Source organism: Phocoena phocoena, chromosome 5 (genome assembly GCF_963924675.1).
Source record: "Phocoena phocoena chromosome 5, mPhoPho1.1, whole genome shotgun sequence".
Taxonomy (NCBI): domain Eukaryota; kingdom Metazoa; phylum Chordata; class Mammalia; order Artiodactyla; family Phocoenidae; genus Phocoena; species Phocoena phocoena.
In genome coordinates this window covers 113974800-113998305 of record NC_089223.1, presented here as the reverse complement: position 1 = coordinate 113998305, position 23506 = coordinate 113974800, and the positions used below count along the sequence as shown (strand labels likewise).

The window sequence follows — 23506 nt, the reverse complement described above, 5'->3', positions numbered from 1 at the left end:
AACCCGAGCTGTCTCTTTCCCCGATTCTGTCTAGTAAACTTTTGTTTGGTCTATTATCAGCTTGTTGTTAATCTTAATTAAAATGAAAACAACCTCCTCTTAATTGCTTATTATCAAAATCATCATTTGTTTTCAGCAGTGATCTTAGGTTTGAACTTCTTAACTCTCTGTCCCAAAAAAAGTCAGTTCCCTTCGAGAGAACTTAGGAACTCTCTCTTCTTACAGTGTGCCTCCTACCCTGGGCAAAATCTCGACACCAATGCTCCAGAGCTGAGGGTAGAGATAATGGCCCCTTCTCACAGAGTGATACCCAGATTTATGATCAGGGTGCTGGGTTGAGATAGTAGCCTCTGGTCCTCTCAGCTGGCCTCTCCTGGCTTAGAACTACCACCCTATAATTGAGCTGGAGCCAGGACAAATCATGGTTCCAGTATTCTTGGTCTGCATCTGGGATACAGTTTCTGCTCTACGAGTGTGGCTACCTTGAGGAGGAGAGGTACCCCCTGTGTTCTTGGCTACACCCAATGTGGGTAGGGATTTTGCCACTTTAAACTAGAGCATGTGGGGAAAGGGGTGGGCCATGGCTCAAATGCTACACCCTTTCACTGTTCTTACCAATCTTAGTAGATTTCTTGAATAAATATTTCTTTGCTGTATCTTCTTGGTTCATTTTCCAGAGATTTAAAATGCTTGGCATTAAAAAAAAATAATTTCTACCAGGTATGGTTGTTTTGCTGGAAAAGGGACCACGGAGCTCCTCACAGCACCATTCCAGATGTCTGAACTCTATCATCATTTTTTTTTTTAAGCTGAACATAGACTATTTTAAATGAAAGCTCGTGAATATTATTTCATGCAGTGTCTTGCTGATAGTCTCTTAAAAGACTATAGATATTTCAAATGTATGTCCTTATTAAAGTATTTTCATATAACTGTCCTATTGATATAATAAAAGTTAAAAGTCTAGTTGCAAAATATGTACCCAAGAAGAACTATTACCCATCTCTGCATATCTCTAAATGAATCATGTTTTAAATTGGAGAATAAAGGAGGACTTTCCAACTATTTTGATTTAATAAAAAATTACTCAGCTTTAACTATAGTTATGGACAATTTGTTTAGACAGAAGACATCTTTACTATTATATATTTGTCACTTGACTTTGAAAAATGAAAGGACTGATATCCATCATCATTTCTTTTTTTTTAAACATCTTTATTGGAGTATAATTGCTTTACAATGGTGTGTTAGTTTCTGCTTTATAACAAAGTGAATCAGTTATACATATACATATGTTCCCATATCTCTTCCCTCTTGCGACTCCCTCCTTCCCACCCTCCCTATCCCACCCCTCTATGTGGTCACAAAGCACGGAGCTGATCTCCCTGTGCTATGCGGCTGCTTCCCACTAGCTATCTATTTTACATTTGGTAGTGTATGTATGTCCATGCCACTCTCTCACTTTGTCACAGCTTACCATTCCCCCTCCCCATATCCTCAAGTCCATGCTCTAGTACGTCTGTGTCTTTAATCCCGTCTTAACCCTAGGTACTTCAGGACTGGGTTTTTTTTCATTTTTCCTTAGATTCCATATATATGTGTTAGCATACAGTATTTGTTTTCCTCTTTCTGACTTACTTCACTCTGTATGACAGACTCTAGGTCCATCCACCTCACGACAAATAATTCAATTTCTTTTCTTTTTATGGCGAGTAATATTCCATTGTATATATGTGCCACATCTTCTTTAGCCATTCATCTGTTGATGGACACTTAGGTTACTTCCATGTCCTGGCTATTGTAAATAGAGCTGCAATGAATATTTTGGTACATGACTCTTTTTGAATTATGGTTTTCTCACGGTATATGCCTACTAGTGGGATGGTAGTTCTACTTGTAGTATTTTAAGGAACCTCCATACTGTTCTCCATAGTGACTGTATCAATTTACATTCCCACCAACAGTGGAAGAGTGTTCCCTTTTCTCCACACCCTCTCCAGCATTTATCGTTTCTAGATTTTTTGATGATGGCCATTCTGACTGGTGTGAGATGATATCTCATTGTAGTTTTGATTTGCATTTCTCTAATGATTAATGATGTTGAGCATTCTTTCATGTGTTTGTTGGCAATCTGTATATCATCTTTGGAGAAATGTCTATTTAGGCCTTCTGCCATTTTTGGATGGGGTTGTTTGTTTTCTTGATATTGAGCTGCATGAGCTGCTTGTAAATTTTGGAGATTAATCCTTTGTCAGTTGCTTCATTTGCAAATATTTTCTCCTATTCTGAGGGTTGCCTTATTGTCTTGATAATAGTTTCCTTTACTGTGCAGAAGCTTTTAAGTTTCATTAGGTCCCATTTGTTTATTTTTGTTTTTATTTCCATTCCTCTAGGAAGTGGGTCAAAAAGGGTCTTGCTATGATTTATGTTATAGAGCATTCTGCCTGTGTTTTCCTCTGTTTGATAGTTTCTGGCCTTACATTTAGGTCTTTAATCCATTTTGAGTTTATTTTTGTGTATGGTGTTAGGGAGTGTTCTAATTTCATACTTTTACATGTACCTGTCCAGTTTTCCCAGCACCACTTATTGAAGAGGCTGTCTTTTCTCCACTGTATATTCTTGCCTCCTTTATCAAAGATAAGGTGACCATATGTGCGTGGGATTATCTCTGGGCTTTCTATCCTGTTCCATTGATCTTTCTGTTTTTGTGGCAGTACCATACTGTCTTGATTACTGTAGCTTTGTAGTATAGTCTGAAGTCAGGGAGCCTGATTCCTCCAGCTCCATTTTTCGTTCTCGAGATTGCTTTGGCTATTCGGGGTCTTTTGTGTTTCCATACAAATTGTGAAATTTTTTGTTCTAGTTCTGTGAAAAATGCCAGTGGTAGTTTGATAGGGATTGCATTGAATCTGTAGATTGCTTTGGGTAGTAGAGTCATTTTCACAATGTTGATTCTTCCAATCCAAGAACATGGTACATCTCTCCATCTATTTGTATCACCTTTAATTTCTTTCCTCAGTGTCTTGTAATTTTCTGCATAAAAGTCTTTTGTCTCCTTAGGTAGGTTTATTCCTAGATATTTTATTGTTTTTGTTGCAATGGTAAATGGGAGTGCTTTCTTAATTTCACTTTCAGATTTTTCATCATTAGTGTGTAAGAATGCCAGAGATTTCTGTGCATTAATTTTGTATCCTGCTACTTTACCAAATTCATTGATTAGCTCTAGTAGTTTTCTGGTAGCATCTTTAGGATTCTCTATGTAGAGTATCATGCAATCTGCAAACAGTAACACCTTTACTTCTTCTTTTCTGATTTGGGTTTCTTTTATTTCTTTTTATTCTCTGGTTGCTGTGGCTAAAACTTCCAAAACTATGTTGAATAAGAGTGATGAGAATGGGCAACCTTGTCTTGTCCTGATCTTAGTGGAAACGGTTTCAGTTTTTCACCATTGAGGATGATGTTGGCTGTGGGCTTGTCATATATGGCCTTTATTATGTTGAGGAAAGTTCCCTCTATGCCTACTTTCTGCAGGGATTTTATCATAAATAGTTGTTGAATTGTGTCAAAAGCTTTCTCTGCATCTATTGAGATGATCATATGTTTTTTTCTCCTTCAATTTGTTAATATGGTATATCACATTGATTGATTTGTGTTTATTGAAGAATCTTTGCATTCCTGGAATAAACTCCACTTGATCATGGTGTACGATCCTTTTAATGTACTGTTGAATTCTGTTTGCTAGTATTTTATTGAGGATTTTTGCATCTATGTTCATCAGTGATATTGGCCTGTAGCTTTCTTTCTTTGTGACATCTTTGTCTGCTTTTGGTATCAGGGTGATGGTGGCCTCATAGAATGAGTTTGGGAGTGTTTCTCCCTCTGGTATATTTTGGAAGAGTTTGAGAAGGATGGGTGTTAGCTCTTCTCTAAATGTTTGATAGATTTCACCTGTGAAGCCATCTGGTCCTGGGCTTTTGTTTGCTGGAAGATTTTTAATCACAGTTTCAATTTCAGTGCTTGTGATTGGTCTGTTCATATTTTCTATTTCTTCCTGGTTCAGTCTCAGCAGGTTGTGCATTTCTAAGAATTTGTCCATTTCTTCCAGGTTGTCCATTTTATTGGCATAGAGTTGCTTGTAGTAATCTCTCATGGTCCTTTATATTTCTGCAGTGTCAGTTGTTACTTCTTTTTCATTTCTAATTCTAATTTATTTGAGTCTTCTCCCTTTTTTTCTTGATGAGCCTGGCTAGTGGTTTATCAATTTTGTTTATCTTTTCAAAGAACAATCTTTTAGTTTTATTGATCTTTGCTATCATTTCCTTCATTTCTTTTTCATTTATTTCTGATCTGATCTTTATGATTTCTTTCCTTCTGCTAACTTTGGGGTTAAGAAAATGGGAATAGGAACATACATATCGATAATTACCTTAAAGGTAAATGGATTAAATGCTCCAACCAAAAGACACAGACTGGCTGAATGGATACAAAAACAAGACCCATATATTTGCTGTCTACAAGAGAACCACTTCAGACCTTGGGACACATACAGACTGAAAGTGAGGGGATAGAAAAAGATATTCCATGCAAATGGAAATCAAAAGGAAGCTGGAGTAGCAATTCTCATATCAGACAAGATAGATTTTAAAACAAAGATTATTACAAGAGACAAAGAAGGACACTACATCATGATCAAGGGATCGATCCAAGAAGATATAACAATTGTAAATATTTATGCACCCAACATAAGAGCACCTCAATATATAAGGCAAATGCTAACAGCCATAAAAGGAGAAATCAACAGTAACACACCATAGTAGAGGACTTTACCACCCCAGTTTCACCAATGGACAGATCATCCAAAATGAAAATAAATAAGGAAACACAAGCTTTAAATGATACATTAAACAAGATGGACTTAATTGATATTTATAGGACATTCCATCCAAAAACAACAGAATACACATTTTTCTCAAGTGCTCATGGAATATTCTCCAGGATAGATCATATCTTGGATCACAAATCAAGCCTTGGTAAATTTAAGAAAACTGAAATCGTATGAAGTATCTTTTCCGACCACAACGCTATGAGACTAGTTATCAGTTACAGGAAAAGATCTGTAAAAAATACAAGCACATGGAGGCTAAACAATACACTACTAAATGACCAAGAGAGCACTGAAGAAATCAAAGAGGGAAACAAAAAATACCTAGAAACAAATGACAATGGAGACACAATGACCCAAAATCTATGGGATGCAGCAAAAGCAGTTCTAAGAGGGAAGTTTATAGCAATACAATCCTACCTTAAGAAACAGGCAACATCTCAAATAAACAACCTAACCTTGCACCTAAGGCAATTAGAGAAAGAAGAATATCATCATTTCTTGACTAATTTGTTTCAATAGCCTCTTCACTGGTCTCCAGTTCCACTCTTGGCCCTGTGGAGTCTATTCTTATCAAAGTAGCTACAATGATCTTGTTAACATGTAATTCAGATTCTGTGACATTTTGTCTCAAAGCCCTTCAAACTACCTTAAAAGAGCCCACAAGGCCTTAGCATCTGGCCCCTTATATTGTGTTTTATATGCTGTCATCTCATTTTTTAATGAATAATACTTGAAAGTCTCCAGTGCACCTCCCTTCATGCAGTCCTTGATGATGACTGTTGTTTTTCACAGTTATCACACTTGTGTTGTGCTGCTCCTCCCAGTTTGGTGACTCTGGTTTTGACCCCAGTTTTCTCCTACTCTCCCTACAAGTCACTGCTAACATAATGTCATCCAGGCTCTGGGGTTCTTGAATTTGGAGGAGCATTTCCTTACCTCCCATTCTCTACACCATATACACACTCTTAAGAACAAATCAGAAAGGTATGGGTTAAAGAATATTTTAGTGACATCATCTTGTGTTAATTCAAAAGTTATCCTTGACTGTACTGAAAAGAAGTTGAAGAGAGAGGAAAGTACTGCCTTTGTCTCTTCTCCCTAAAAGTAAATTGCCTGTGTTCTAGTCTTATCTTCCCTTTTCCCTTTTCCTTGCTCCTTAAGGATGGGACCACTTATATTTTACTTCGTTTTTCATATACTTCAGTCTGTGTAATCCACTATCCTAATTCTCCATACCAAAGTTGCCATCCTACTTTTAGATTTAAGCCCTGTGATAGAAATGCAGCTATAATTGCTGGTAATTTCCCCCGATAAGCTAGAATTTCTAGACTGGGTTTTCAAATTAAAACCCACTATATTTTTGGAAACGATTTTTTGTATCAGTTTTTAATCCTGAAACAGGCAAAATATATTTTTAAGCTTGAAAAAGCATTAAATAATGAAATCAAATATTAATGGCATTACCTTGGAAGACAGAGCAGTGGAAGTTTGCTAAATGTTTAGTAAATGGAATATTTGTATGATTTTGAATATATTTAATTCTACTTATTGAAAACCTATGATGAGCAAAATGGTGTTCGGAAAGAAGAAAATAATAAAATCACAGTGGGATGATTATAGGATACCAGCCAGCAAACTTGAAGCTCATTTATATGAGCATTTATATGATTTTGTTACTGAATATAGAATGTTTATTTATAGATGGCATTTTCCAACAGTTTAAAAGTATTTCCATATATCCATGTGGTCAGTAGAGATATCCCTTCATCATTATGTCTGTTAATTTTTTCTTTTTATATTATATATGCATATATTTCTCATCTCTTGTTCGAAACTATTGTTCACAGACACAATTCATCCATTACCATATTCCTTTTCTATGACAATATTGAAATATCACAATCCTTTGTACCTTCCTGTTAATATTCTTGTGTTTTATTTACAATAAAAGTGAATAAAACTTAGTGTGAAAAAATTGCACACCTATAGGTTCAACCTTTAATATATGCTATATCAAGATGAAATATTGTGTTACAATAAGTGAGCTATCCATTTGTCACTGAAAATCTTTAGCATTTGAGTGCTTTATTGTTTTAAGCATTTCAGAGAGTAACCTTTTAAAATACATAACTTACCACTTTTAAAATGGTAAATGTGTACTAAGCATCATGACACATTTTTCACGACAGCTAAAGGTTTTCATGTTAATACAAATGATTTTACTATACTCTTTTCCTGCTGTGCTCTCAGAGTCAGCTGTGATTACGTGGATTATTTGCTCCTAAACTATGTTCATAGAATTTTTGAATTCTTGTGTCTACTTTTTCTAGTTTTCCAGTCTATTGTTTGTAATGTTGATAGCTTTCTCTTCTAGCCATTGTCATGTTATCTGGGCCTAGTAGCCAGATTCCCATTTCAGTAAAACGAAGTGGTCAAAGTAGATGACCACTGAAGCCCCTGATATCTGTAAAATTATGTGAATCTGAATTGCCCTGAGCTTGGAAATCAGGTAGAGAAGGCTTCCTAGGTTTGTTTCTAAAGTGATAATGAAAGCTCTCAATTTCACAAATGAAAAAACTGAGCTCGTAAGTGACTTGTACTTGGTTACACAGGGAACCCACACTCTGCCTTGTGGTTCCTAATTCATTGCTCTCAGTTGCACCATACAACACCCCAAGCAAGAGCTGATGATCTGTGGGAAAACCAGACAGTATCTTCCCAAGGTAAAATGAACCAACTTGTGTGCCCTGTTATTCTAATGGCCTTTTGTTAACCATAGTCCAGGTAATTAAGGTAATATATGTGACTTCTGCAAAGCTGAATAATAGTTGAAGAACCCAGACCTTTCTTCTGTATTGAGAGAAGGAGATGTTATTGTATAAAATTTCAAAGATTAATATGGAAAATTTCATGTATTAATGGCATAATTATCAATGCATTGTGTAACAAGCGAAAATATTTTGATTTCCCTTTCAGCTACCCATTGACAGCAGATAGGTATAGGTTTTTGGCCTTTTTACAAGTAGGATGATATTGTGTAATAAACTTCTTAGCTAGTTTATTCAAGCAGTCGCTAAAGTTCTCAATTTCTGTTTTCACCAAATCTAGGACATGAAGAATAGGATAAACTTTTTGCTTGGAAATTAGAATTGGTTTTTCACTAGCTATTAATATTCATACTGCTTAGTAATGGATTTAGAGAAAAAAATGCCTTTTCTTGTCATGTGTTGTATCATGGTCAGTCCTTGACTTGCCAGTCTGGTATTGACGGGTAGATAAAAGAATTTCCCTTAGACAGAAAATTTCTACAATACGTATTTATCTATTTGATTTTTTTAGCAGAGGGCACCATCAGACACCCCCATCCCCCAAATCCCTATTTTAGCTGCAGCATCTTTTTTCTGTATAGTAGCTTTTTTTTTTCCTGAACATGTTTAATCTCAAAGGAATAAATGCCACCTACAGAATGCACTTTAATATTGGGCAGCAATAATTGAAGGAAATGAACTATTTATATTACTCAGATGCATTGATATGAATCTACCAAGGTTTGCACCTGTCTGTTCTGGATACCTTGTTGTCATTATTTTTAGTAAGTATAAAGTCTTGAAAGTCATTCTTTCTGCTTTATGGTTTTTATGCATTTAAATAATATTTTAAGATTAACTAGAGGAGCTTCAATTCTTTTCAAGTGCTGATACATATAACAATTGCAACAAAGATTTCCCCCAGGAGGTAAGCTGATAACTGCTTAAGTAGTTGTTAATATTTAATTTACTTGCTTTAAGGTAAATAAATATTTCCTCTAAATATTGTTTTATTTATATAATACAGAGCAATAAACTGTGCACAAAATACAAAAGAAAAATTCATGTTCCTCTGAAGAAAACAAAACCTTAACTATTTTTATACATAAAAATCTTTCATGACGTGAGTTTACCCTGTGTGTGACACAGCCTAATTGCCCCAGTAGTAAGTTCATGTGTTTAGCTTCAGATGTATCTTGGTTCAAGTTGCTTCTTTGCCAATTACTAGATGGGTGCCCTTAGCAAATGACTTAAAATTCCAGTGCTTTAATTATGAATGTGTAAACTGGAGATGATAGTTGTTTCTACCACATAGGTTTTTACGAGGTTTAGGTGATGTGTGTACGTGTTCATATGTGTATAATGCTTAGCTAAGTGCTTGGCACGTAAGTCTTTCAAAAAGCATTTGTCCTCCTCCTCCTCATCATCATGGCTACCATCATTTTTACCATATTTCTTCAGGAAGCATGTGATCATTCCTTTTGAAATAAGAGGTTGATGATGATTGTAAAACGACCAAGTGACTTTTTCAAGGTAATGTAATATGCACATTGGGAACAGATACAAGATAGTCTAATTTGCTTTGCAGTCCTCCATCTATCCATCATTCAGTACTGAATGTGGTCACTAATTTTTAGTGATTCAAAGAGACCAATATCTTACCAAACATTCCAGGAAAAAGGAACATTGATGATAAAAGTTGTGTTTTAAAGAAAATAAGCGGAATATATATTTTAAAAAGTTGATACATGTATATGTGAACTCTTGAATCTTTGAAATTATTGCTTTCCAATTATGTCCCAAAATTTTCAGATACTTCCTCCAGTGTGAAAAAGTAACTCCCGTCTTTCACTTGTTCAGCTGTTTGTTCATTTCTTTCTTCTTTCTTCCCTTTCTTTCTCCCTCTTTTCCTTCCTTCCTCTCCTCAACAGATAATTAATGAATGTGTATTATCTACTAAGCGCTTTACTTGACACCAAGGATGCAAAAATGAATGAGATGCTGCTTATTCTTGGGATTTAACTTCAGTTCAACAAAACAGCATTTTGGGTTTTTGAGAGACAGGTACAGAGCCCAGCATAGCCACAAAGGAGACACGGGTTAGTTATAAGGGGAAGAAAAATAATAAACAGGACAGACAATTGAGATAGCAACACTTGTGAAAAATGAGTAGGTGTGCTTGAGGCAGAAGGCAGGAACAGGGCATCCAAGCAGAGGGAGCAGTATGAGAAGGGGCACAAGATAGTGCCCAAAAGAACGTGTTCCACTCTTGTGACAAAATATATATCAATATATATTGCTTCAGCAACAACCTATCTGTGGGCCAGGAAACTATTGCCTGTGGGATTTAGCTGCAGCCTGTTTTGGTATGGCTGGTCTGCTAAGAATGGGTTTTACATTTGTAAACCGTTGTAAAAATCAAGTAAACAATGAAAAACATGTGACAGAGACGTTATGTTGCTGGCGAAGCCTAAAATATTTCCTACATAGCCCTTTAGAGAAAAAGTCTTCCAAACTTTGACCTACACACTTTGACCTATAAAGATGCAGAGGAAGGTATGTCAAATTGGAATCATAATAATGGACAGTATTTCATGAATCCCTAATTAATGTACATCTATCCATAATGATTATTGGTAACTTGCTGTGTCCTTAGAAATATGAAATTTGTGGAACATAAAATACATTTCTGATAATTCTTGCCCTTATGAATCTCCAAAAGGAGCATAAAATATTGAAGAAAAGAAGAAGAAATTGATTTGGTGTCAGAAGAGGCTTTGAGTTGGGAATTAAGAGAAAATGAGCCCGTGTAGTTCATGTGGAGCCAGAATATGAAGGAACTTTTCCCTCTAGGTTTTAGGGCCTCAGGAACTCTAAATCCAACTGTTCTGATCACTTTTGCTTAGAACTCTACCTTCTGAAATTCCAGTCCCCTAATTAATGTATTCTAATCTACTGCTCTCCCGTTTACCTTCTAGATCAGGACTCGTACGTGCCTTTTATACATAAGATTAGGAAGTGGGATGCTTAGCAACAAGGCATGAGAATTCTTATTTCTACATTCTGGTAGGCTACAGATTAATACTTGGTCATCACTTCTAAATGCATACTCAGTACCCATTTTCACAATCTTCCTAGTGAATAAAGCCAAAGTTTGCTTGTGGAGCCAAAATGTCTAGCTAGAGGACAGATTTTTCCAGCTTTTATTTCAGGTAGAGAGCATTTAACATAGTTCTGGCCAATTAGATATAAAAGTAAGTCACGGTATGGAACTTCCAGGAAAGCAGGTTAGAGATGGCTGATGTTTGCCCTTCTGCACTTTGCCTTTGTTCCTTTCTCTTGCCTAGTATGTGGTCCTATTGGCTGGAGCAAAGACATTCATCTAAAACATGAAGGAAAGGCCAAGAGAATCAGAGACCTCACTTCTGGCATTCTTGAACTTCTGAACCAACCACTCATCTCTGGATTTCCAATTACTCAAGAAAAATAAGCACTTTTCTTTTTCTCAATCCACTGTTTCTTGTTTTTCTGATGCAAAGTTTGACCATTTCCCATCCAGTGCTTTTCCATTGCATTTTTTCTCTTAAGCTGTTTTGAGATTTGCCTACATCCAAACTGCCCCATTGTCTAAAATTTGTAGACCCTTCAAAGGAATATTTATATAGAATACCCTAAACATGGCCTAACACTTTTTAAGAAGTGTTGATAGTGAAAATTTTATGCCTAATTATCAGTTATTAGCAGTTTTGTGAGTGAATTCTTAGAATGCTTAATAATAGCATAATTAACTTTCACTGACAGATTTTCATTTTATTGCTTCAATGACCAAACTTGTTTTTAATTAATAAATGATTGTGAGCTAATCAAAAGCCAAGGTTTGCAAGATTTTTAAAAAAAATTTAACTCCTGCTCTACTGAGTATACCCTATTCAAATTGGATAATCCATCAAAAGCAGTAGTTATCACATGTTTTTCCTTTTCTTTTCTTTTATTCTCTTTCATTTTTCAATTTGAAAAATTCAGCTAGATAGTTTCTTTTATGCTTTATCGGTAGGGGCTGAACATTTTCATCATTCTGTAATCACCTCTTCAGAGTCAACATTTCAGTTCCGTGCAGTCACTTCTGCAGTAACCTGAGCAACATGAGAAATTGTTTTCAAACATGTTGACAGTGGAGAGCGTTAAAGCTGGTTAATAATATAGGAGAACTGAAGGGCTTGAACTGGAGTTGTTTTGAGATGAAAACTGTATTGAAACTTTGATTTCCAAATATCATGCCACTTTAACATGAAGATAACAAGATGGAAGTATAATATTTGGTATGGCATGTCTACAGAAAAGTATAGTAATTTAACCATCTTTATAGGCAGTTACTTAAGTCATCATAATTTAAGTTTTTTTATTATATACGTACCATTTATTAACATAAGCTTTTGGTCTGATGAAATTTATTTCACATGGTAGTAAAGTTTCCACAAAATTGGAAACAATCACAGATGGGAATTATTTTAACTCCTAGAGAAGGCACAGGATGTCACAGAGGACAACATGTAATAACCCTTTGTATTTTGGAGGTGGGGGAGAAAATTTACAACCAGAGGGATGGCTCATTCCTACACCAAATGTTTAAAGCATTTTTCCATAAATGCATTAAGCTGGCATTAAGGGGAAAAATGACTCCTAAGGGAAATCTCAGCCTGACTCAAAAATAATATTAGAAATATATTCCATTGCTCAGAGTAAGTAATAGTTTATGCAAATCTATTTCTGCAAAATGATGCGTTTAAGTTAGTGATTCTAAAACATCAGCTATATAACTGTGGAAGCATCCAAAAAGTTAGGAAATGTGAGCAAAATTTTTAAATGAAGGACATTCCAGCCAGTTTCAAAAAGGACAAGTTGCCCTCCTCTACTTGTCTTCCACACACACACACACACACCCCTAGCCATTTCACCTAAACCAGCGCTTTATTTCATGAACATAGGCAATCAGGTAGAAGATTTTAAAAAATTATTTAATACTTGCTGTGTATAGATATTTGAGGTACTAAGAATGGAAATATATGGGAAGGTAAATTAGTTACATTATTTACTTGAGATAAAATTACAGATGAACATATTGTGAAAATGCAAAATTATCTTGAGTACCTTCTTTTTTCACGTTTCTGATTATAGTAACTATAGAAATGATACCACAATGGAATGGATCATACTATTCTTGTTTCCATCTCTTAACATATTTACAAAGAATCTTGAATATTATTCCTTCCAGGTTAAAGGCATTGTTAGAAGCTCTAAATATTTACTATCTGGTATCATTTCTCTTGTCACTAACTTATATCTAGAACTAGATCTTTCCATGCAGCAGAGGCAACAATGAAGAGAAAGGTACTAAAATGCAGATCTAGTATTTCCTGAGACAGCCTGATATCACATCTTTGCTGCCCCAAACTCTTCACAGGTCTTTGCTTTCCTCTTTATTAAGCTTTTCTCAAGAACCCATCATTACAAGCATTCTCTTGAATCCTCCCTGAACTCCTTTGCATTTCTTGGTTCATCAAACTCCCTTGCAAAGTCTCAACTCCTTTTAAATCCAAATCTCTACCTAGTCCACTCCTGTACCCCTGAAAATTAATGTGGCTAGGATCAACACTTAATTGTTCTCACTTTAAAACCATGACCACAGACCTCAAGTGGAGCTCAATACTGCCCAGAAGTTACACAACAAGTCCTTATCTTGTTCACAATCTTACTCTCCTGGATCACTGTTTCATACCTTCTCTTTCTGCAAATTACTACACGTCTTGCCCCATCTTAATTCTCAACTGATGAGTTTCTTATTTCACTGAAAAAAAAAAAAAGTCAAGCAATTGAAAGAGGACTTCCACATGGCGCCATTACTACAACTACTAGTTCAACGTGGTGATAACAAAATGTAAATATAATAATAGGTTTGATTTTAATTTGAAACGTGAGCATGTCTATACAGAAAAAAAAACATACAAATTATAATAATCTTCATAGCTAGTTACTCAAGTGGTCCTAATTATTTAGTACAATCTTTTTGAATATGTAGGTACCCCTTATTACCATAAACTGTGTTAACAGTGACCTAAATATACATCGTGGCTTGGCATGCTGTGAGGGCAGCACACAATCCTGGTTTCTGTCTTGAAACAACGAAGAAAAGAGCTAGAAATGCAAAGACCAAATTCTGTCCTTTTGCACTCAATCACATCCCTTCCCAACTGTTCGAGAATATCATTCCAGGGCCCCGCCCAGAAGGCCCGGCAGGGACCTGGCCCTGCGCATCCAGAGCTTGGGCGGCGCACAGCGCCAGCGCCACGACCCGCGTCTTCGCGCGGGGCGGGATACGCACCTGCAGATCCTGGGCGAGCTGGCAATGGACAGCTGGGAGACCCCTACCTGCAAGCGCTGGTGGCCACCGCCGCCTCCAGAAAAGGCCAGGTCCTGGAGGTGGGCTTCGGCGCGGCCATGGCAGCTACGAAGGTGCAGGAGGCCCACATCGACGAGCACTGGATCGTTGAATGCAACGACGAAGTTTTCCAGCGGCTCCAGGACTGGGCCCAGCGGCCTCCCCTCAGGGTGGTTCCCTTGAAAAGCCTGTGGGGGAAGGTGGCGCCCACCCTGACAGACAGTCACTTTGATGGGATCCTGTACGACACATACCCGCTGTCTGAGGGGACCTGGCACACACACCAGTTCAACCTCATTAGGGACCATGCCCTTCCGCCTGCTGAAGCCAGGGAGCATCCTCACCTACTGCAACCTCACCTCCTGGGGGAGCTGATGAAGTCCAAGTACTACTCAGACATCACCACCGTGTTCCAAGAGACGCAGGTGTCCGCCCTGCTGAAGGCGGGCTTCAGGCGGAAGAACATCCACACACAGGTCACGGCCGACTACCGCTACTACCCCTTCCGGTGGATGATCACGCCCGGTCACCGAGCATTGAGGCCACTGGGCCCACCCGCTCAGCGCCCACAAAGCCCTGCGGACTCCGGGTTTCAGGTACTCCCAACTCCCACGACCCTAACTCAGCACCTTAGTGGCCGGGAGTGCAGGCTCTGGCCTCGCAGCCCGAGCCCAGACCCTCGCCAGCTGCGTGACATCAGCAAGCTTCCCTGGCCTCTGCAACGGGATTACCACTACCTTCCTCCTAGGGTCCTGAGGATGAAATAAACACTAACGCTGGGGTTGGCCAATCAAAAAATATTAAATATATATATATATATAATTTAAATTATATATATAAAAAACTGTAATTCCATTAGTTCTCCCGTCTTCTAAATCATTACCCTTTCTATAAACATACAGCTATTTCTCCCATCTTTAGGTAGTCCTGTGTTTATGTTGTTTCTCCAACTACAGCACCATTTCTTGACTCTTCATTTTAGCAAAACTTCTTAAAATCGTTGTTATACTCACTTTCACCATTTCAGCTCCCTCTAGACTCTCTTAAATCCACTCTGATTTTCCTGCCCTTCACCACTCCACCAGATCTTCTCTTTTCCAGTTCATTAAAGGGCATCCAGTGTTAAACCCAATGGGCAATTCTTAGGTCTCCTTGGAAATTCCTGGTATTCCTCCCATCTCACTTGCAATACTCTTTCTGAGTGTATTTTCTGGATTTCTTCTCTCCTCTCTGCCTTCTTGATGTTAATCTGTCCCAAAGACTTAGCCTTCCTCTTCTCTCTGTTTACACATTCATTGTGTTGGTGATCTTTATGAGTTTTATGACTTTAAATAAAATTGATATCTTGAGCTCTCCAGCTGAACTTGCTCCTCTAAATGCTAAACTTATTTATTTGACTTCCCAATTGAATGGGAAGACATTAGATATCCAATTGAATGTCTAATCTCAAACATATGTCCTTTCTCCCCCAAACCTGTTTAATTTTTTGTTTTTTTTTTTCCCCCGTTGCGGAGCACAGGCTCCGGACGCGCAGGCTCAGCGGCCATGGCTCATGGGCCTAGCCGCTCCGCGGCACGCGGGATCCTTCCGGACCGGGGCACAAACCCGTGTCCGCTGCATCGGCAGGCGGACTCTCAACCACTGCACCACCGGGGACGCCCAACCTGTTTAATTTTTAAACTTTCCAGACTCATTTGATGGAAATTCTATCCTTCTAGTTGAGCACCTTGTCTCATGTTGCATATTCAATCTATCATCAAATTCTGTGGCTCCCCCTTCACAATATATCCAGAATAAAATCACTTTTCACCGGTTGCATTGTCCCCACCCTGGTCCAAGCTATCATTATCTCTCACTTAAATTGTTACCAAAACCTAGTAACTGGCTCCTACTTTCCTCCTTACTTCCTTTCAGTCAGCTGTCAACATAGAAGCCAGAAGAATTTTTTTTTTTTTAATGATAGTCTAGATCATCTATCTGCTCAAAACTTTCCAGTAGCTTCTCATCTCATTCAAGGTAAATACCAACATCCTTATTGTGGCACATTAAGGACTTAAATGCTCTGCACCCATTCCTTCTTGTCAGTGATACTGCATCATACAACCTCTGTAAAAGCATAGTTGATGTGAATGGTGCCCCCTGGAGTTGTTCAGTACATAACTGACAAGGCTACTTGCAGCAGTGCCACCTCTTGACATTATCTCTTGCTACTCTCCCCCTTTGCTAACGCTGCTCCAAAAGCGACTGAATTCTTCTTCTTCCTCAAAAATACCTGAGGTTCTTTCAACTCACAACAATGTATGTACTGTCCTTCTGCCTGGAATGATCTTCTCCAAGTTATCTGTATGACTTAATCTCTTACAACTTTAGACCTTGTTTCAAAATATTACCTTCTCCATGAATAATCTATTTAATATTGCAACCCATACCCCTTCATTCCTCTCCTTTTCTCTGCTTTATTTTTCCCAGTAGCTCTTAGCCCTTCTAATATAATATACAATTTACCTACTTGTTTTGTGTAATCTTGGTCTCACCCCACTAAAATATAAGCTTCCCTATGGCAGGAATTTCTGTCTGTTTGTTCACTGCTGTATCCTCTGCAACAAATGGCTCCTAGTACGTTATTATACATAATAAGTATATATTGAATGATTGTCAATAAAGTGGGACTTCTGGGTACCAAAAGTTAGCAATGAAAATGCTTAATCAACCACATTTTATACAGTGTGAATGAAGACTTGCTTAGTCTTTGTGTTAGTTCTTTTCAAGCAGCTAAGTAGACCTTCAGCAGGGTCAAGAATATTAAAGGGATGTGTCTCAGTTGCCCAAAATAGCTCTACTTAGAATTGCAAAGTTCACACTATAGAAGCAATACTATTGCTGTGCTATTCCTATTTCAAAAGAAAAATCCATTTGTAACACAGAGCTCTCCAGAGATTTGTCACCATTTACTAGGCTTCAGTCCAAAAAGTGTAAGGACTGACCCAGCCAATTTCCAGGGTCACACAGTCATTGCTTTTATCACTTATGAAAACAGAAGACAATTTCAGTTCCCAAAACACTGTGCAAAATCAATGATCCTAGGATCATTCTCAAAGTTGACAAGTGATTCCACATTTGTCCTTATTAAAAGGAAAATTAGGTAATGAGATCTGTTTCCTTTAGCACCAGTGTCACTCCCTAGAAGTTGTATATTTAGGAAGACAAATCAATACTTTAAGTTCAAAAAGTTACTGTTCAGGCTCCCCTGGTGGCGCAGTGGTTGAGAGTCTGCCTGCCGATGCAGGGGACAAGGGTTTGGGCCCCGGTCTGAGAAGATCCCACATGCCGCGGAGCGGCTAGGCCCGTGAGCCATGGCCTCTGGGCCTGCGCGTCCGGAGCCTGTTGCTCCGCAACGGGAGAGGCCACAGCAGTGAGAGGCCCACGTACTGAAAAAAAAAAAAAAAAAGTTACTGTTCAATGAACTCTCTTTACTACAAGTACATTCATTTATGCAATCATCATTTTATTTATTTTTCTTTTCTATTCATTTATTAAATTTCTATGATGAATTTAATAAAAAATTTTATTTGCTATTTCCTTTAAAAAATATTTATTCAACACCAACAATGTGCCAGTCATGGTGCTAACACTGGGACTATTAAACCATCCTAAATGTATTAGGTCTGGTTTCACAAGCCATGTCTCCTGGAGTGTAAACAGAAGGTCATAATAATAGGGAAAACTGCCATTTGTCTGGCTCTTTCTCCTCTCTGTATCATGACCTCCAACCGTTATTCAGGTTACTGTCCAGCTATTTGTGGTAGCTGTAGGAAATATGTCTTATATGTCCATGAGTCCAATCCTCCCAACTCCTAGTTTTCTCCTTTTCTTCTCTGGTTTTCTATGGTGTGCCAGGTCTTCTAAAGAGTATCTACCAATGACTGATTACAGATTGTTCTTTCCACCTCTGCATATGATGCCTGCAGTTCTTTTTGCCCGTATATTAGGACGTGTTTATCCTATGAAGGGGTATTGCTTTACGTGCTGGCACAAAGGTGCTTGCAAGTCATCAGAATTAATCCATTAGAGCAATGTTCTTTCAGTGCAATCCGTTTCCCTTCTTTTGTTATAACATGATTTCACCATGGGGTTCACCTGTGACTTTTATTATTTAAACAGACTAGTCTCCTAGTTATTTTCTCTATACACTAGTCATTGATCAACATAGGATTTAACAGTCGTATATATAACATGATAGTATCTAGGTAGACAAATAGGTGTTTCGCATGTATCAATGAGTTTTCTTGGAGAAATGCTGGGCAGTGCTTTAGCAAACTCTTCTTCTAGTTTTCCTAGTTTCCAACCACTGACATCTCACCTGAACCTCTTAAACCTTTTATACTTATTAGAAAGGGGAAAGACCACTTGCATCAGTCAGATTTCCATGATAGACGCAGAAGCCATTGGGAACTTTTTGAAAGGGAGTTTTTATTCAGCGATTTAAGTGCTTCCAAAAACTTTGGAAGGGCTGATGGAGCAGATTCTAGGCTGTACTCTTCTGGGACTTTGCAGAGCCAGACAGAACTGGTTCCCTAGTGGGGCCACTGCTTTTAAAGCTGCCACTGGAGCTCTGACAGAAGCAATAAGTTTTCACCGCTGCCCTGCAAATGGGCACCAAATACTGCTTCAGAAAAGATCTTACGTACCAGCAACAGGAGCCAGGAGCTGCCAGACTTTAGCATCTGCCCACCTACTTCCTTCTGACATCTATCCTAGGCACTTCTAATTGGCTGAAACTTGTTTGCATCAAAAATGATAGCGACAGAGTTTGGGAAATGTATAATTTTGCTTTGTAACCCCCCCCCCAAGTAAAAATAGAATGGTAGGAGTTCCAATTCAGCACTATATATTAAAATCAATTCCCTTTTGTCAGTAAAGTGCTTCTAGTCATTAACTTGGAGCAGGGAGAGAGGGTCACAGTGGTAGCAACCTAGTAGAAAGGCAAAAGCAATGAATTTAGAGGACTTGGGTATAATTCTAGCTCTGACATTTGTGAACATGAGTAAGTCGTTTGCTTTCTCTGAGCCTCAGTTTCCACATTTGATAATCCAGGCCACCTCACAGGGTAATTATGAGGATAATGTTAGACGTGAATGTAAAAACACTTCATAACTATCAGGTACTGAGCAATTGCAAGCAGATAGGATCAGTAAGAATGATTAAAGAAAAATTAAATGAGATCATTTCCATTACGTTAGATGTTTGGTGCTAAATATATTTCCTAGTTTTTGAAAAATGATGACCCTATTTTTATATAGTCTGTAAGTTACCACATTATCTCATTTTCCAATCAACTGGGAATTTCACGTAAATAGGAATGATCAAGTTAAGCTTCCCATAAATATTTGTGGTGCCATCTCATATTATGATATCATAGAACTCCTAGATCTTTTCAAAGACATTGTTTTAATAAATAATAAAAGCCATGTTTGAATTAGTTTACTCTGTCATTTGCATGTCTAATTTTGTAGTCTCAAATGCTTCCTATATTCACATTAGAAAGTCTTTCAAATTTTGCAATTTTTGTGATCTTGTGTAAATATATGTTTAGCTCACTTTTTAGTTTACCAAGTCACTGTGAAGGGTGTTTTAAGCTCTGGACAGTAAAGAATGAAGGTTTCTATAGAAAGCCCCTTGATAACAGAAAAAGAGTTTGACTAGGGAATTACTTTTCATTTTGTGTTATCGTTTAGATTGAAAAACTATAAACTCATAATTATCTAGTGTGATTTACTGTTTTGATTGAGCTCCAGTTGTCAGTGTGATAAGATGACCTTATAAGCAGTAGAACGTTAAGCCCCCAGAAATCAATAAATATAATAAAATCCTTTTACTTCCTTCCTACTCACCAAATCAATTGCTTTTTACCTTCTGGTTTCTTCATGAAAGTTCTACAGTTCATTTTACTACTTGTCAAAAGTGAAATGTCTTTTTTTCCTGAAGAGATACAGCTGTTTAATATTTCAATTCTCTCGTTTTATTTTTTATCTCTTTGCTTCTGGAAGATTCGCACACTTATCTAGTGTTCTGGGCCCAAAATTTGAAATAAAATATTAAACAGTGATAAAAAATGGACACTAACAAAATGATTGGTGAAGGCTATTAGGATTCATACACCGATGATTTTGTTATTCTTCTAGTCATGGGACAAGACAGTTATGAAACCTCGGTATGAATCACTTGAAAGAGTAATAAGAGTATAACGGATTGTCTTCCCCCTTTTTGTAAATCAGAACTACTTCTCTAAGCAACAGTCACACAGTCTATTTACCAGACAGAAAGGTTTGAACACCCTTGACCTTAGATTTCTCTCATGAGAAAGTTCATCTGTATCTCATACCCGGTGCATCCACATCTTGGCTACTCTGCGATACTCATCCTCAGAACACTTTGTGACAATTCACTGGGCAACATGGAACTAACCAGAGATCTAAGGCTTTTTCCAGTACATGCTTCTCAGTGAGTGTCAGGGTAACAGTAGTTGCCTGCTCCCTCTGGTAGTTTCCTAGTAGTTTTGTTACTGGACTTTTCCAACTTTGCTTTATATTGAAAATACAGGCTCCTGGAAGAAGTATTTTTCCTCTGCACACACAAAGAAATGAATTTTCCCCAATACCTAGCCAAAGACTCCAGATCACTTTACAGCATTGATTTCATAATTCAGTCTTTCTACAGTCATTTATTGTAATAGATGTTAGAAAACACATACTCCTAGTGAAAGAGAGGTGAATTTGGCCATACAATGAGGGTCATTCCATAAAAGGAAGAATGAAGGAAACTTGCAAAATATTTAGGGCCCATCTTCTTAACTGAATGTGGCGTATGACTTAGGTATTGTAGATATGTGACCCATTCACTACTTGCTTATTATGCCAAACTGAATTCTTTTCCTATGCTGTGTGTCATGTAATAGAAAATATAAATGGCAATTGTCAAGTCAACACTTTTGTGTTCTGTTTATTGATTCAATCAGCCTTCATGTATTACTGTATATTGTCATTTATAGCCTCAATTGATGAGATTCAATCCTATAAGGCATCTTTATAAAGCAGATAAGCATTTAAAGGGAGAACTATAAAGAAGCAGAAATTAGAAGACTGCAGATCTGTATCGTGTACTTCACAATATAATACCGTTCTTCGACAATTTTTTTCATATTCTTGTTTTAAACTTATACCTCTTTTCCTTTAGAGTTGACTGTCTACCCAAGGCAAGCATCTCATAGTAAACAGTAGGCTTTATAAAAATAAATTGAGCTGCTAAGACCCAAAACCAATCTTCACTTTTCCTTTACCGTCAGTATCCAAAACCACTGAATCTTGTATGGCATTTATCCCCAGACTTTTAATCCGACCACCAACAATCAAGTTTGGGTACTCATGTGCCCTCTAATCTGCGCCCTTGTAATAGCTTCCTAATGCACAACCTTGATTCATTTCTTCCCCACTTCTAGTTCATCTTAACATGTTGTGACTATATCCTTCTTCCCAAGACATAGAGCAGATCATGGCCCTCCATGCTCACAAAGCTTCCTGTCTATACTATTCAAATAGAATAAATCCCAATCCCTTAGGTCAACAGTAAAAGCTTATCACATTATGGTTCATACCTACCTTTCTGGTTTTCTTCAACATCATAGACACACACACACACACACACACACACACACACACACACCCCACATTGGGCTATTCTGTCTTCCATATTTGGGTACTTACTCAAGTGGCACCTTTTTTTTTTTTTGTATCTGTCTGAGAAAGGGCCACATCTTCTTCCTATCTTCCCCCCAAACCTTCTATTTTCAAAATTCAGAGTTAATCTTAGCTACACACCACATGCCCAAAGTATTTACTATGTCTATCACAGGATTATAAAACTCTACCCTATTAGTTTTTATATTTCTCATCCTTAGCATAGATGTTTGTGGAAACAATTTTAGTTGAATTCAATTGACCACACTCCCTATGATGTTGTTCTGGCTTTCTTTTAGGAACATGGAATACCTATCAACATGGGCTATGCTGTGGCACCACATCACTCAGGGGTCTACCCAGTTCATATTCAGCTGTATGCAGCCTGGAAGAAGGTCTGGGGCATTCAGGTCACCAGCACTGAAGAGTATCCACATTTGAAACCTGCACGGTACCGAAAGGGCTTCATCCACGATGGCATCATGGTGAGCACACACTGCCGTGTGTATTGAAGGTTCTCAGTATCTGCATGTGGGATGAAGACCAAATCTAACTTCAAAAATCTTTTACATGAGTGTCATAAATCCCTTGCCTACCATGGTGGTCACACATTAATACATTGCTTACCCATAGACTTGCTTCTTAATCTGTGGGGTAGTTTAGGCAAATTCAAGACAAGCTCAAAATATTGGAAATGGGTTTCATATAGGTCATCCACTGCAGTTTCTGGATTAAAGTTTTGTCTAGGGAACTTATACTTCTGGGGAGTTTCTCCATGCCTATTAAACACCTCTCAAGTCACTACACCATCAACAGACAGAATCCAACAAATAGCATCTGAAAGCTAAATTTATCTACTCAGTTTATTTTGGCTTTCAGACACTCAAGAATCTTAAGGTAGCATTTTTCATTGTTCTTTTTCTTGCATACTATGAAAACAAAGGTATATATTTTCTTTTCGGATAAACTAACTGAAAAAATAATAATCTGATGTAAGAATGATATGCTCCTATAAATGAGAATAAAACCAAGTGAATATTAGATGGGAATTTATAATTATTCATTGGAATGAAAAAACTCCTATTTTTTACTTTGAGATAAAATAGTTCATTTTAAAACTTCCATCCCCACGTCCAGTGCCTTAGGTCATGTTCTCATCATCAGTTGCCAAGATCGTAGGAAAGGTTTACAAACTGTTCTCCCTCCTTTAAATATTTACATCTTTTCATTCCATTGTTCAGATTGCTATTAGAATTATCTACCTGTCTGTCTGTCTATCTAATAATTATCTAAAACCAAAGAAAAAGTAATAGCACATATGTTAACCAGAACTAATACTCAATATTCTTTAATCATAAAACTCTAATATTTTATTGTAAATTGGTACTAGAAGACGTAAAGAAGCCTTGGATTTAAATGGAGCTATTGATAATACAAATAATAGTATATGGTGTCCATAGAAATCAAGGCGATATAAAAAGTATTACTCTGATATAATTGCAAAGCAAAGTGAAAGCAGTTTTCTTAACTGAGTAGCATGACCATTTGTTATATTATTAAATAAAAACATTCCTTTAAACCAATACTACACACATTCATTTACCTTGAATTTAATACAAACTGTTACGAAAATTAAGCAAAGAAT

The 23506-nt window shown here is 37.4% G+C and overlaps 1 protein-coding gene and 1 pseudogene across 2 annotated transcripts in view; both read left to right on the top strand.

The window, feature by feature from the left end:
* The window catches only part of LOC136123111 (bifunctional heparan sulfate N-deacetylase/N-sulfotransferase 4), a 239054-nt gene that overhangs the window by 110038 nt on the left and 105510 nt on the right, over positions 1–23506 (top strand). For both annotated transcript variants that reach the window (XM_065877191.1, XM_065877190.1), the window contains exon 4: positions 22161–22346. In XM_065877191.1, the coding sequence (XP_065733263.1) occupies positions 22161–22346 (186 nt within the window). The remainder of the gene's footprint in view (positions 1–22160; positions 22347–23506) is intronic.
* LOC136123740 (guanidinoacetate N-methyltransferase pseudogene) lies at positions 13581–14895 on the top strand (annotated as a pseudogene).